This window comes from Eulemur rufifrons, chromosome 13, assembly GCF_041146395.1.
Source record: "Eulemur rufifrons isolate Redbay chromosome 13, OSU_ERuf_1, whole genome shotgun sequence".
NCBI lineage: Eukaryota > Metazoa > Chordata > Mammalia > Primates > Lemuridae > Eulemur > Eulemur rufifrons.
This window is the reverse complement of record NC_090995.1, coordinates 2,758,390-2,774,556: the sequence shown is the minus strand read 5'-3', so window position 1 is coordinate 2,774,556 and position 16,167 is coordinate 2,758,390. Positions and strand designations below refer to the sequence as shown.

Genomic DNA, 16,167 nt, shown 5'->3' with positions numbered 1-16,167 from the left:
GCTGTATGTTTCCTCCTTTATTTAGTTCTCTTCCCAATGTCACTTGTTCAGAGAGGGCTTCCTAGGGCACCCTATGAAAATCGGCACCAGCACCATCACTTGCTTTTTCTTTACTCTGTTTTATTATTGTTTAGAATATGTCTATTTGATATTGAATGATCAATATTTAACTTATTGTCTTTTTTTATCCACTAGAAGGTAAATTCCATGATGGCGCTGTCTAATATACAACTATTTCTCACAAGCTAGAATACTGCCAGGTATACAGGAGACCCTCTAAAAGATTTCTAGTGTATAAATTAATTTGTCAATTAATCCAAAGGGCCCACATTTTTAAACAATAAAATCAGAGCACTGAATTAATGAGCATTTCTATCTTAAAAATTCTAAGAGTTTTAGTAATTTATATCCTATAAAACAGTAGAAAAACACATGATTCTAAGAGAATGGGAAAAATTAGAAATGTTTTGAGGATGTGCATCTCTTCGGATCTGCATTTGACCTTTCTGGGGAGTAAAGCAATAAACCTAACACTTCCACTCTCAGTCAAACCTGTACTTGTTCCAGTCTTGAGATGAAATGTCCATAATGCCTTTGTCTGACATTCCCTATCCAAGGAACCATTGCCCCTATGTTTAAAAGGGAGATGAATCTCCAGCTGTTCAGCATTCCCCTAACAGTAGCTGGTTTTGTTTTCTATCTACCTCTTTGTCCTGACTTGTTTATTCTGAATGTGTGTGTGTCAAGGGTGGAGAGGGAGTGATGCTGTAGTAAACAGGAATCAAGAGAAGTCCTGGTTTCCTCACTTGGCAGATGGAAATGGGGGCAGACTCATCACATCAAGTGGAATCCATGCTGGGCAGTGAGCATCGTGAAGACAGAGATATCCGGGGAATAAAGGCTGCCCAAGAAGTGTGTTTTAAAACTAATATCTAAAAGACTTAGTATAGAGCTGGTTAATCAAATGGCAAATACAAAAGGGAGCAGTAAATACCCTTATTTCATTATCTTGCTTTCCGGGGTATTTCATTTTTTTAAGAAGTGGCTTTGATGTATTTTTTAACTACTTGGAAGAAAGCCATTTCAAACTGCGTTTAGAAGCTAAATAAATACAACACTCCCTAGAACTGAGATGCAAAGGGCATTTTACTTCATGAATTAAAGTGAAATTAAGAGTCTTAAGTGACTCATGGTGCTGACCACATACTTCTGTGGAGTACTAATTTTAATAAATCACAGTCCCTGAATGACATTTTCCTCCTCATCAGCCACTGAATGGGTATTTAGTGCAAAGTACAAATTGTTTGAGTTTAATCTTCCAAAAGCTGCTATATACTTTGCAGGTACATATATAGTTTTATTCTTGTTTATATTACGGGCCATGATATAAGGTAGATAAGTTTTGGTTTGCTAAATGTACCTTACAGATATATATTGCCTCTGAAATAGGTTCTCCTTACAGAAGCCAAAACACTGCTACAAGAAAATGTTCTGCATTTTCCAGTCTAGGTGGAGCTATCTATTATCCATTGCCAAATGTACTGTCAGAACTTCTGGCTACAATGCTGAAGAGAAGTGATGAGAATGAAAATCTTTGCTGTGCTCCAGACCTTAAGGGGAAAACATTAACTTTTACTATTAGGTATGATGTTAGCTGTAGGTTTTTTGTAGATGCCCTTAATCAGGTTGAGGAAGTTCCATTTTATTGCTAGTTTATTGAGACTTTTTGAGGAGTGGATGTAAGATTTTGTCAAATGCTGTTTATGAATGTACTGATTCTACTATTATGGTGTATTACGTTATTTGATTTTTATATGTTAAAGCAACCTTGCATTTGGAGAATAAACTCACTTGTTCATATTTTATTCCTTTTTATGTGTTACTGAATTTGTTTGCTAATATGTTATTAAGGATATCTGCAGCTATGTTCATGAGGGATATTGATCTGTAGTTTTTCTTACTTACTTTTTCTTTTCATTCCTTTCTAGCTTTGGTGTCTGGGTAATACTACCCTCAGAGAATTACTGTGCAGTGTTCCCTCCTCCTCTACTTTCTGCAAGAGTTTGGGAAGAATTGGTATTATTTCTTTTGAAAATATTTTGTAGAATTCACAATTGAAGCCATCTTGGCTTGGAATTTTCTTCACAGAATATTCAAATTTTTATTTCAATTTTTCTAATTGTTATAGATCTTTTCAGACTTCTATATTTTCATGAGTCAATTTTTGCAATGTATTTCTTTCTAGGAATTTTCCCATTTCATCAAAGGTGTCCAATTTGTTGGCTGAGCTGTCCTTTTTTTGCCAGGTAATAGCATAGATTACTGCCCAACCTTGAATTAATCTTCCTTGGCACACACCCATCTGTGGCTGTAATGGGACAGAGTCTAACTGTAAAAAACAAGGTTGCCAAAGGGTTGTCCTATTTGGTACAGACGAGGAGAGAAAATAAGTGGGGCATGATTCGTTGGCAATTGTGAGCTGAAAAAACTTCGGAGGTTAGTCCTGGCCAACACACTAGTTTAGCACATCAGCACCAATCCTCATACTTACTCTTGTGTTGGAAACTTTGTAACGTTGAGACAGCATTTGAAAGTGGAGGATTTGTCACTGTTGCGCTTGTGGTGCTGGACTCATTCTTCGAGGAACCATTGGCTGTGGTCCCTAATTCTGTAAGGAGGACGAGCAGCCATCAGGGTACAAAAATCACCAGACAGTCTTATTGATATTCATATTAACATCCAATTACAACTTGAAGATTAATTGCTGAAAGTCTTCTGACCCAGATTTAGAAATATAGCATTTCAATATTTGCCTTTTGGTGATAAAGTTAATTACTGTAAAGAAAGTGGAGGGACATTAGACTTTCCCATGTACCTGCCATAGGGAATCTCATTTGATCATTATAATTATCTTACGAATTAAGTCATCATTATGACCATAATTTTATGTGGACTCAGAGAAATAATTTCCCCTCAATAATATAAATTGCAATAGGAGAGAGCCATGACTGAATCCAAGCCTTTCTGATGCAAAAGTTAATCACTCAGTTAAACTCTGGGAAGAGGATGGCAAGGAAGTGGCAGTAGTTAAAGATGGCACCACGGTTCTCATGCTGCTTGGGAGAGAATTTTCAGGCAGGTGGAATAGCCAGGGGAGAAGGGATAACAAGAAGTAAACAGAATATACTTTGAATTATGCTTAGTTCATTTTTTTGAAGAAAGAAAAATTAACAGCAAAGAAAAAGTAAGCCGAGCTTTTCAAAAATAAGATTGATATAAGATGACTTGAAATAATCTATATTTGCATAAATGTTATAAAAGCAAAATGAAAAGCTCTTTAGTCTTTTCGAAGTCCAGTGTGGGGAACATTGGGGTACCAAAGGAAAGGCAGCCGTGCCATTTGGTTCATGCTTGGTGTTAGCTGGAGATGGGGGGAAAGCAGTTTAGTAGATTCCTATCACAGAGCAGGATGGAGCAAGAATTGCTGGCACCTTCCAGAAGTGCCAGTCAGTTTCCATTCTATGGTAACAAGCATCTACTCTGTAATGCAAATTCTTAGTGCAGTTGAGGAGTTCATGCTGGAGAAATTGACAGTTTGCAAAAGACCTCACAGACAGTAGATAACTACGTCTTCCTTCAGGTAAAAAGGCTTCCGGAATTGGGACGCAAACGGAAGTGAAATAAATATAGACTATAGTGTTAACCTTGCATATGAGCAAGAATGAGTGGAAATAGCTACAAACTTTAGAGACATTTTGAAGTATTAAATCAAGAGGGAAACACTCAAGGAAAGTGGAGACATGTCTTATTGTAGCAGGAAAGCAGAAATTGGTGTTCACGGCAGCATGGAAGTGGGAAAGGTCACCCAAGGTGGAGAAACTCAACATCTGAGGATGTAGGAACCCATCCAGAGAACAGACCTTGACTCCAACCTTCCCCTTAAATGAGGAAATAGTATAGCGTAGCTGTTTTGGAAATCAGCTCCTCAAAATGTTAAACGCAGCTCTGATATGATGTAGCAATTTCACGTCAAGTTATATATTTAAGAGAAATGGCAAACGTGGACATACAAAAACTTGTACACAAATGTTCACAGCAGCATTATTTATAATTATCAAAAAGCAGAACAACCCAAATGTTCATCAATTAATAAATACATTAACCAAATATAGTATATTCATACAGTGAAATATTGTTCCGTCCTAAAAAAGAATGCACTACAGATACAGGCGACAGGGTGGATGAATTTGAGAATACTACGCTAAGTGAAAGAAGCCAGATACAAAAGCTCACATATTGTATGATTCCATTGATATGAAGTGTCCAGAATAGGCAAACGTATGAAGACAGAAAGTAGGTTTGTGGTTACCAGAGGCTGGGGGAAGGGGGACTAGAGAGTGATTGGTAATGGATTCAGGGTTTCTTTTGGGGGAGATGAAAATATTCTGGAATTCGATATGCATGATGGTTGCACAATCTTGTGAATATACTAAAAACCACTGAATTGTATACTTTAAAAGAGTGACAAGTACAGGGTGTGGATTATACATATTTAAAAATGGTGGCAAAATGAATCATTACTCACCTTCACTTTTAACTGTTATGAATGAAGAAACTGTTGTCACCAGAGACGCATTTAATAACTCACTGCTGTTTCCTCCTAGTTTGATAAGATAGATGACATTAGTATGAATTACAATCTCATCTCACTTGTTAAGGAATAAATAAAAGTCAATAAAATCTGGAGATGGGTTGGAATCCCTCTGCAGAGGTACTGGGTAAGCCTTTGTCTTTCTTTAATTTTTCCATTTTCTAGCTTCTTTTCTCCAAAGAGGAATATAAGTATCGAATGCTTGAGTGGCCTGATTTTAAAAAACAAAGAAAAAAACAACACATGTTTTTGTATAACAGGCCCCAAAAGCAAATTTACACTGCAGATTGATACCTAGTATCTTTAAACATGCAAGAAAATTACTGCAAAAACTCTAAACTCTAATGATTTCAAATCATTTTATTTTTCCCTGTGGGAAAAATGACTTGGTCATTAGGACCTAGGAGTATCATGCCTCTTTTTTTTTTTTTTTTTTCAGAATTACATTTCATTTTCTTGATTTAGTTATGGCATTGAAACTTTCAAACAACAACAACAAAAAAAAGGTCATAAAGAAACTTGCAAACTCCTATAATTAATTTGTTCATTCATGAAACATTCTTTGAGTTCTCAGGCCCCATCCCAGATTCTTGAGGGCAATATCCAACTCTTAGTCATCTTTTTAATGAGTAATATCAGGAATAATTCCTGGCATACTGTGGGCATTTAATAAGTGTTCAAATAAGAGGGCACTCACATAGGACATAAAGATAAACAAAGGGAAAAAAATCTGCCTTAAGTAGTTAACATGACTCCAGTTTGATAGCTACTGTCTATAAAAGCATTCCCGTCTTTCTTAAAACACTTTGGAATGCCCTTTTGTGATGAGGACACAGGTCTCATAGTTACTGGGTGACATATATAAAATCTTGGGTCTCACATGCATGCACAGCGTACTTGGGGAGAAACTATTGGCACTGCACAATTAATCTAATGCTTTAAAACTGTAGTCCAGAGGAGAGTTTTAAAGGGTAAGTTGTCTGGAGCTGTATGCCAGAAGATTCTGAGAAACTATAAGAGGAAGATACGACCTGTGGAGGATGGCTGGGGACAAACTTCCACGTGAGTGGTGAAGGTTTTGTCTACTGCTTGCTTCTCTGTCCTCACTACTTCTTAGGGAGGACAGATTATGACTGCGGTGGGAAGTGGCTGTCATAGGCAGATTCTGGAAATTATATTGTCATGTAGACAGCTGCTAAGCATTTATCACTTTCTAATAATCTGCCAGACTCTTACATGGTTTTATTTTAAAAGAAGAAACCGACAAAGGAAACCTTATTCCCAAAAGTGAGATTTGAGATTTTTGCATTGCCCACTCCCACGATGCCAACATATTAAAAATACAGATGTGACGATATATAAATGAAATATTCCCTCTGGCCAGACAAGGTGTCTTTGCTTCCACTCCTTCACCACCCTTGGGATTCTTGGTACCCATAATAGGCTGAATGGAATTTTTCAAATTACTTTATCACTATCTTTCACTGGTATATGTCTCACATACTGCTTGAAAATTCAGAACATAGAAATCAATTAGGATACATATAATGATAATAATGAATATAGAGAAAGTGTCAAGCGTGTGCAATCTTTTTAGAGGGGATGAGTTCTTACTCTGTCACTCAGGCTGGTGAACAATCTTTGGGTTTTCAAAGCACTTGACCATTTTTTTATTTCAAAATATTAATTAAGGAGGTACAAATGTTTTTGATATATGGCTTGAGCCTTGACCATTTTCTTTTATGCCCATTTTGATTGCATGTTTGATGAAAGGAAGAGATATAATAAAATTGAGCCTAGGACTCAGTATTCAGCCAGAATTTTTCATCCAGTCTTTGCAAAACTGAAGAAGTAAATAGTTGTACATTTTTGGTGTTCTGAAACTTTTATGTGAACCGTGATCTTGTGATTGTTAATGATCAGTATATATAATCATTGTAATAATATCTATAAGATAAATGGGACACGTTATTTTCATTTTTTGTTTATTTTATTTTTTTACAGCTTCAGTGAGGTATAATTGATAATTAAAAATTGTATATATTTAATACATTGACTGCCACACTAGAAGAAAAATTTTTCCCTGGTGCCATGTTGTTTTATTAAAACAAAATGATCCTTTCTAATTTGTTATTTTTTATTGTTTCCTGTGCATGAGCTATAGGCAATGCAATCAACATCTTTAAATTGTCAATATTAATTGTAACAATAAGAACATCAACAAGATTTTCACAAACCAATGGCAGGGTTTTGCTTCACGTGGCCCCAGGCTCAAAACTACCCTGAGTTAAATACAACTCACATGGCAGTCAATGTGTTAACGTGTACAAGGTGGTATTTTGATACTTACATATTTTTGTGAAATTATCACAACAATAAAGCTAATTAACATATCCATCACCTCACACAGTTAGCAATTTTATGTTGAGATGAAGGACACTATTTTAGATTGTTAATACATGAATATTCACTTTCAAATATGAATAAGCTTTCTACAAAAAACTTATAGTGAAATTTTCCTTATGTGCTAGATATGTTAAAATTCTTAAATATAAATGCACATTTATTATTGCAAGAGTAAAAAGTTTCAGTAACTAATGATAACTGATTTCTGTTAATTTTATGTGCAAAAGCAATGATTATATACTTTTAAGTAATTATAGAAATAGACTGAAGTTAATATATTAAGAGAATGCTATGGCTATTTATCTTTAAGGACGTTTTATCATTTTGAGCCAACAAATATTTATAAAAGATTAAATCATTAGAATATCATAATTCTACTCTCTCAAAAGTTGTTTAGTAAACTAGCATTCATACAATTTTCCAAAATAACCTTTTAGAAGTGTGCTAAATTTTATTTAGGCCATAAGTGTTCCACAAAAATGTCTAATTTGTAAACATTTCATATTTTATTAGGATAAACTGAAAGCAAAATGTCAACTTTACTACTTCAAAATTCTATGAAAAGAAGAAACCAAAAAATTATACACAAAGATGTCCCAGGTATATCATTTCCAATTCAAACTTAACAAGGAAGAGAAAGACAATGGATGAAAAGAGAAAGGCTATGGTGAAAAATGAGGTACTCAAACCCATTTTTTTCTGACTAATCACACAAGAAAATTTCCAAGAATGCTTTTTAAAAAGTCTGTATGTTATAGTTTTACCTAGTCAGTTTCTACCTAGAGGATCTGCAACCTAAACATCACCATATCTAGAACCCCAAGTGAGACAGATGGCCCAAAACATCTGGTTCCTCTGTTGATCTCAGGTGACACTAAATTGTCTATTTAGTACTAGAAATGTTTAGTATCAGAGCTGAGAAATTTTTATTCCTGCATTATAATTCAACTCATTAAAAATTGACTACTAAATGCTTTTAAAATTGAGCTGAATAATAATCACATTTTAAAAATAAAATTTTAGGTTCGCTTTTGTATACTAGAAATTCATTTTCTATTTGATAATGGCCAAATGTGGATTTTTAACTCTGGCTGTTTGGCCTTTGCACAAAATGTGCCGCGCATTTGGTGTGTATCTAGGAAAAGATCAGGTCCCATCTCTCTAATTGGGTAAACCTCTGAGCATGAGCCCTGCTCCTGGCAAAGCTTTATCAATTACTTCTTCCACTTCAGTGGCTATCTCGCTGCAAGAAGAATTCTCATCTCAGTTGCACATTTTCCACTTTTCTGATGATAGAATTTCTGCCATTGGCAAGAGAAAGAAAATGCATGTGATTTAGCTGGACATAAGCACTATTAAACCAACTGGTTTTGACCTATAAACAAAGAAAATCCGATTGGGAAGCCTTCAAATGAAGACAAAGAGGCTTCCCCGTGTCATATTTTTTCAGTAAATACTTTCTTTGTGGCTAAGAGAAACATGTTAGCCATGAGGAAGAGGGAATAAGGAACTCCTTCCCTACAGACAAACATTTTTTGTTTTTGTTTTTGATATTATTGTGTAATTTAAAAATGGTTATTCCGGAATATGGAACGATGTCGAAAACTCCCCCAAATTTAAACCCCTCGGGCCTGAATTCAGGAAGTCAAATACACTGATACACTCCTTAGAACATGAGAACTCGAGGCAAACTTTCCACTGTCTTCACGACTGTGTATTCATTGTATTTATTGCCTTTAGGAGAACAGGCGATATCCAGTCTACATAGTCCAACCCACCTACACCCTTAATACACAAATGGTGATCAGTTCAGCCAGAAAGAAAAGGCTTATTGCCTCTGCCTGGCCCGCCCACCATGCTGGACTTTCTGTTTCCCATACTGGATGCAAGCAGCGTAAGACCCTGCCTCCCTGCTGCACCTCCCGTCCACCATACTCTCCCGGCAGGTCCCATTGGAGACCCCAGAATGGACTTCCTTCCTTCCCTCACTTCCCCTCCTACTGACAGATTCCTGGTTACTAGATTTTTAACCCTGAAAACTTATCTAAACACATAATAGATGATAGGTATTATAATAGGTACTATTATTGATTTGGAGGGTTTTACAATGGCATTGTACCTTTGTAATAAATTGTCCATATTGTTTGACAGGCATGTTTAACATGTAGAGATGAAACGGCATGAAGTCTGGATTCCCTTCAAAATACTTTGACAACCAAATAAAAAGAGAGAGAGAGAAGAGAAAAAGAAAGAAAGCAGGAAGGAGAAAGAAAAAGAAAAATGAAGCAAATGTGGTAAAATGTAGATAAATGTTGATTTGGGGAAATGGATATATGGAGATTAATGACAGTATTCTCCACTTTGGGGTACATTTGAACAGTTTTATAATAAAAATTAATAAAAAGGAAAACTTCTCTGGGCTATTACAGTTTTTACAATTGAATGTGAATAATTTAAAACTCATCTGGGCAACTTTTGAAGAATACAGACCAAAGTTTAATTTCTGTTAACTGAGTAATATAAATCGGTGAAAATGTCCACAAAAAGAATATATGTGTATGTGTGTGTGTATATGCACATATAAGCTCAAGCATTCTATTTACTGGCTTCAGAGAAGGTTGCTTTGGTGTCCTACCACAAGAGCCACTGGTAGTAAAGTTGCTAGAAATGGTTTGGTTTCATCTTAGAATCATACATAGCAGAAATATTGGAAAATGATCAGATACCCTTTAACTCCGAGAATCATTGCCCCCTTCATGCCCACCAAACTAGCCCTCACTGGTCCTCTGCATGTGTTTGACTTTGGTCTTAGAATGAAAATTAAGGGGATAAAAGAGAGGTAAGAAAAGACAGCAGTAGGAATTTCAGTCATCCATTCACCAGTGTGTGTGATTTTCTGGTCTTTCCATAACCTTAGCTTTCTAACCAGAGTTTCTGCTCCTAGGCGATCAACCAACAATTCTGTTTTTCTCCTCCATGGATTACTGTACCTGAATAACATGCTTCATTTTGTGTGTGCTGCAGACTGGGCAATGCAGTATGGATTGCACTGATAGCCTCTTAGATTTTGCATAGAAAGATTCTAATGGATTTTTAAATGTTTATGGATAGTAATCCTCTTTAATATCCAGCCCGAAAACATGACACGGTTGTTGTCACTCAATCCAGTAACAATAATGGTGACATTGCGATTGAAACCTATGAATTAAATCTATTGTTAGCACAATGCAACCAACAAAACCAGTCTGTTATTAATACTGTTTCACCTTGTCGGCTGTGCTGTTTATGTGGAGAACTGGAATATTTGGAAGGACAGTTTTATGACTTGGAACATGGTAATTTTTTTCTTCTCTAAAAATAAACTTTGTTTATGGAACAGTCACAATAGCATCATTCTCAAACAGGAAATGATCCAGAAGAATACCGTTAGAGAAGCCCGCTGAGATCTCAGGGTTTTGCATGCAACCCAAAATAACACATGAATTTCAAAATAGTGAAATAATATGGACCTTTATAACAACCACACATAAGACCCCAAATTATTTTCCTGTTACTAAATCGTATAAACACTACTAATTTTGCTTGTTAAAATTAACAATATTCTACTAAGAGTTAATCTTACCTTTAGGAGATGTTGATGTGATAACAGTATTTGGTAATGGTACTGTGCTTGGTGTTGGTGTAGATGTTGTTGTAGAATTCGTTGATGGTAACTTAGGAGTAGCAGTTGTAACATCTGAAAAAAGTAAATTATGTTAAAATAATTGCATTAACATTTGCATTTATTTTGCCAGTCATTAGACTGGTATATATAAACAAAGCTCTATCTATCTATCTATTTATCTATCATCTATCTATCTAACCAGCTATCTTTCTAGCTATAGTTCTGCTAATGCAGTCAGTAGAGCGTAGATTTGGAACTCATTTTCCATTATAATGAGTCCATCCTGAGCTCTGGATTCTTTCACTAATTCCACCTGCTTCTCCTCAATGGCATGAATTTTCAAGATGGCTGGCAGGAGCATTTTATGGTTCCAAAACTATACAATTTCTGAGAAAACAAATGAGAAATTAATGTGTAGATTTGAAATTTAATAATATTTTTAAGCCAACTAAACTAACCTTCTCAGATGAAATAATTAAATGGGCATTCTCTGGGCAGTGGATGTTTTACTAAATATTTTTATAGCACATTGAAGTTATAAAGTAGTAAAATGTCAATATCAGTATGTATCTTCTTAATATAAAGCACTCTCTCTATATATATACTATATATAGAGTATAAAATATAAAAGTATTACACATATAAAGATAAGTTCCAAAGAAAGACAATAAACTTTAAGAAATTCAACAATTGCAGCATGTTTTAATTTTTGTCAATGGAGCTACTATACATCCACATTGTCAAGTTGTTTATTTTCTCTAAATTGTAACAGTTTTTGGGCAACCAAAGGCACACAAATGAAGATAATATATTGTGATCCATATTATATATTTCTTTTTAATAAGAATTCTTAAAACTTCCATTTAAATATATTAGGGAATAGGTCTTCTATAATAGTCAGAGTTGGCAAAACCATCACTTCATTGTTATTTTTCAAAGTGAAGTATGTAGAACTTAAAACTCTTTATGTTCTATGAAAAGATTTACTTCACATAAAATTATTGTAATTTATTAGCACTTATATAATCTTTTTAATCCTGTATTTTATTGGTCTCATCTCTGAATATTCACTGTTATGTTAAGGATCAAAATACAGAAAGCATCTACAAAAGATCTGGAAAAATGATTCATATCTATGGAAGATCTGCAAAAGATCTGGAAAAAGGATTCATATCTATCGAAGGCATTGTTTTTTCTGTTGTTACTTGGTCAGTATAGAGTATATATAGTATAGTATAGAATGTTAGTTAAGAAGATGGACTTTGAACAACAAAGACTTATGTTTGAATCCCAGTCAACTTGGGTATGCCCTTATAGTAAATATATGTCATTAGTATGACTTCTCAAATTTAAATTACACTCAAAATTCTCCTCTTGAATCTGAGAAAAACCAATAATCTGGCATGTCAGTGAAATGCATATCTCATATGTCATGAAATAGACTATATTTGCTGTTTAATTTTACAGCCTTGAGGTGTTTGGAAGTGTTAGCTCTTGGCACTGACTTTGCTAATAGTTTTTACACAGAAATTGACTGATGTGTTCAGCATGTAGAGATGTGTTCAGCACAAAACGAAATCCACAAGCTTTATGGAAATCAAGTCAAAAGCTTTTTTCACCTCTGGAGGTGCACTTCACACCCTTGGTTTTACCTCTTCCAACACCCCCAACATTCAGCAGGGAGCAGGCCCATAGCCTGCAGAAGGTTATCTTTTTTCTACTAGTCATTTTGTTTTAACTCTCTTTCTTTTGGTTCTAGATTCCATAATGTAACACTCATTTCTACGTTTATTATGAAGTTGAAGAAATTATTCAAAGTATACCACTTAGACTTGAAAATCCACCTGTAAATAGCTTGAATGATCCTCATCTGTTGACTTCCTAAATAATAACAGTGACTACTTCTGAGCATAATCAACATCTCCAGAGATGTTTTTCTCCCTCTATTCTTCCTTCTTCCCTCCCTCCCTCCTTCCTTCCTTCCTCAATATATGTTGAGCGACTATGTATATGAAAATCATGATTAGATACAGTAAAAGACTCTGTGATGTACCACATGGTATCACCCTTGAGTAACTTTCTATCTGGCAGGGAACATGCACAATAAATATGCACAATAAATAAAAAGGACATTCTTGTATGGGTTGAATGGACCCATGTTTTTCAAACTGCAGGTTGTGATACAATTAAAGGGTAATCAAATCTCTTTAGTAGATTGCAGTCAGAGCTTTTTCCAAATAAAAAAAGAAAAGAGACAATATAAGAGTGGTATTGCAAATAACAGGGTTAAGTTTTGTTTTATGAAGCTTTGGTATGGGGGGTGTGTATAAGTCTAGATGAAATGTGTGCCAATGCAAAATATATTTCTTATTGTGATTCCAGTTAAAAATTTGAAAGCTGCTGGGCAAACAATAAACTGAACAAGAGTTTATATGATAAAAGACAACCACCCTGCTGGCCTGAGCAAGGAATATTTCAGGAGAGATTTGACATAGGAACTAGAGAGTAAGCAGAGTGGAAAGGGCACGAGAGAAAGCTCTGGAATGGGGAAATGAGAAGTATTTCAGAGGACTGCAGACAGCTCTATTTGGATAGATTGCAATGAGCTACAAAAGGACCTAGTGGACATTGTCCGGAAAAATGCTGGAGGCCATACTGTAGAGGCCACGAACACCAAGGCCTGTACTTTTGATTTTATTGAATTCACTAGAGAGCCATTGAAAGTGACCAAATAGGAATTCCACTGCAGGAAAAACCATGGGAAATTTGTGGGGCAGAGAATGAGAAGACACCAGTTGGACAGAGCTGCAAAAGGCCCCATTTTTATATTAATGTCGTCTGCCCTCTTGAAGTCATCATGTGATATCAATGCGTTCCCATATGTAAGATGACTTGTCCCACACTACAAGTCTGCAAATTTCTAACCACTGGTGTGGTAAGACTGAGATGTGCTGTGAGGCTTTTCCTCCTTGCTACACTTAAGCATATTTGACCACTGATTTCTCCTGAGTAAAACTTTAATCCATTATACTCAACAATACCTCCATTATTAGTTCTTTGGATGGTTTAATAAGCAGCATGTTCTCTTTTGGCAAGCGCTGACCGTCCCTAAGAGTGTTGAGTGTACCATGGGCTAGTCAATGTAATCTCTCTCTGTGGGTTATCTAATTTAATCCCGACAAAGACACCAAAGGGCCCATACTTTTATGATCACCAATTTATGGATGGAAACACTGAAGCTCGCAAAGGATAAACAGCTCACCCACATTATACACTGTAAGCGATATAGTTGGAATTTTAACTCAGACAGCCTTGACTCCGGAGAATATATTCTTTTTTTAATTTTTTAAAATTATTTATTTATTTATTTATTCTCATTTCAGCATATTGTGGGGGTACAAAAGTTTAGGCTACATATATTGCCCTTGCCCCTCCCCCCCCCCAGTCAGAGCTTCAAACATGTCCATCCCCTAGACAGTGCGAATTGCACTCTTTATGTATGTATACACTCATCCCCTCCCCCACCCACATCTGCCCGACACCCGATCAATGTTATTCCTAAATGTGCTCTTAGGTGATGATCAGTGAAACCAGTTTGATGGTGAGTACATGTGGTGCTTGTTTTTCCATTCTTGGGATACTTCACTTAGTAGAATGGGTTCCAGCTCTATCCAGGAAAATACAAGAGGTGCTAGATCACCATTGTTTCTTACGGCTGAGTAGTATTTCATGACACATCTGGCCAGGAGGAGGTGGGCTATGCAAAGCGACACACCCTGCTGCACCTGCCCTGCACCTGTGACAGGAAGTGACTACACACACAAATGTTTTGCCCTTATGTACTGAGGAAATAGACAAAATATCTCACTTGTTTCCTTAAAAAATAACAAACATTTAATGTGTCACATATACATGTATGTGTATGTACACATACACACATAAATGTTTTCATATTAGACCTAGAGCTTTAAAGGAAATTTCTCATCGACTAAAACTATTTAGATTTGAAAAATAAAAATAAGAGTTTTATTCAGATTGAAAAATTCTGCAACTGGGAACTTTCTCTTATGATGTGATGGAAAAGAATTATTCCCTCTGACTTCCATGGTGGAAGGTTTTATTGACCATGATGCAAGTAACCACCAGATACACTTTTCCTGCAGTATCTGTAGACCTGTAGACCTATAGACCTGTAGACCCCTTCCAGGTTTGATTTGATTTCCTAATAAACTATTGAGAGAAATGCCTTATTCTAAAGTATTTTCTCTTCACAGGACATGATGAGATACTGTTTTGTTTTCTCTGTATGTCCAAAGTGATTAAAGATAAATTGAACATGGCAACCTGAGCCTCCTGACTTTGTGCCAAATCCAATAGTGCTGCTCTTGGGATGTTGTTAGAGAAACAGATGGCATTGTGTCCCGATTCTACCCCAAGGTTGAAGCATTATCTGGATATTAACAAAATAACTACTCTAATCATAAAAGTTCTACGATAGATTTGTGCTCAAGTATTTCCATAGATCCTGAAATAGTTCTGCATTCTCTGAAGTTCAAACTAGAAAATTCCCAACTGTTCCCATATGACACCGTACAGGAGCTTTCATGTGAACTTGCTTTTCTTGTCTTTGAGTTCAGCTCATGGCTGGAAACCAAATAGATTTTCTCCTGTTTTCAAATGGTCAGGTCATCTACTCTTTGTAATTACAAAGCATGTTTAAAAAGAATCACACATGCTTCGTAATTACATTTCTAGGTAACTCACAAATAGTCAATAAAAGTTAGCATTTTATCCTTCCTCATAACAAACAGAGCTCTCTCCAATTCTCTTTCCTCTTCTGAGCAGCAGGTTGTATCTCCTCCATCACATCAACGTCTAAAACCCAGTAGAAATCCACTACCAACGAAGATAGACCTTGCTTCTTCTAGCTCAACACAAACACTGAATGACAGTAACTTAGAATTCTTGGATGATTGGAGACCTGCAAAGAACTTTTTTTAATGTCCTAATGTAACACAATTGTCGCATTTTTGAGCTTATATTAGAGAATGTATGAATTTAAGGTAGTTTCTAAAGATCATAGCACCAACTGGCAAAAAACTTTCCATGATTTCCATTTTAGTACTCTTTTCTAGATGATATAGAAACATCTGTTTTTGTTTCTAATTCTACTATTTGGGAGTATTAAATGCACCTGCTCTCTGAACTATCTCTGAGAAAATATTGACTTTGCCGGTTTTATCCATGAGCAAAATTTCATAAGAAAGGTTTAAACTCTTTAAGAAAACAAAAGAGTGATTTCTTCAGAAATACATAATTACAATAATACAAACTTCTAATTACCAAATGGTCTTATAAACCCTCAATGTATAATTATTGGGTAATAACTTCATAATCTAGATCAATTAATCTACGGAATTGGTGAGACTATTTTATTTCTCAATAG

At 35.6% G+C, this 16,167-nt stretch overlaps 1 protein-coding gene across 1 annotated transcript in view; it reads right to left on the bottom strand.

Annotated features, from left to right (window-relative positions):
• The window catches only part of EMCN (endomucin), an 81,367-nt gene that overhangs the window by 35,988 nt on the left and 29,212 nt on the right, over positions 1–16,167 (bottom strand). The window contains exons 3-5 of the mRNA XM_069485452.1: positions 10,680–10,793; positions 4,586–4,660; positions 2,552–2,668 (exon numbers count right to left, since the gene is read on the bottom strand). Coding sequence (XP_069341553.1) covers positions 2,552–2,668; positions 4,586–4,660; positions 10,680–10,793 — 306 coding nt within the window. The remainder of the gene's footprint in view (positions 1–2,551; positions 2,669–4,585; positions 4,661–10,679; positions 10,794–16,167) is intronic.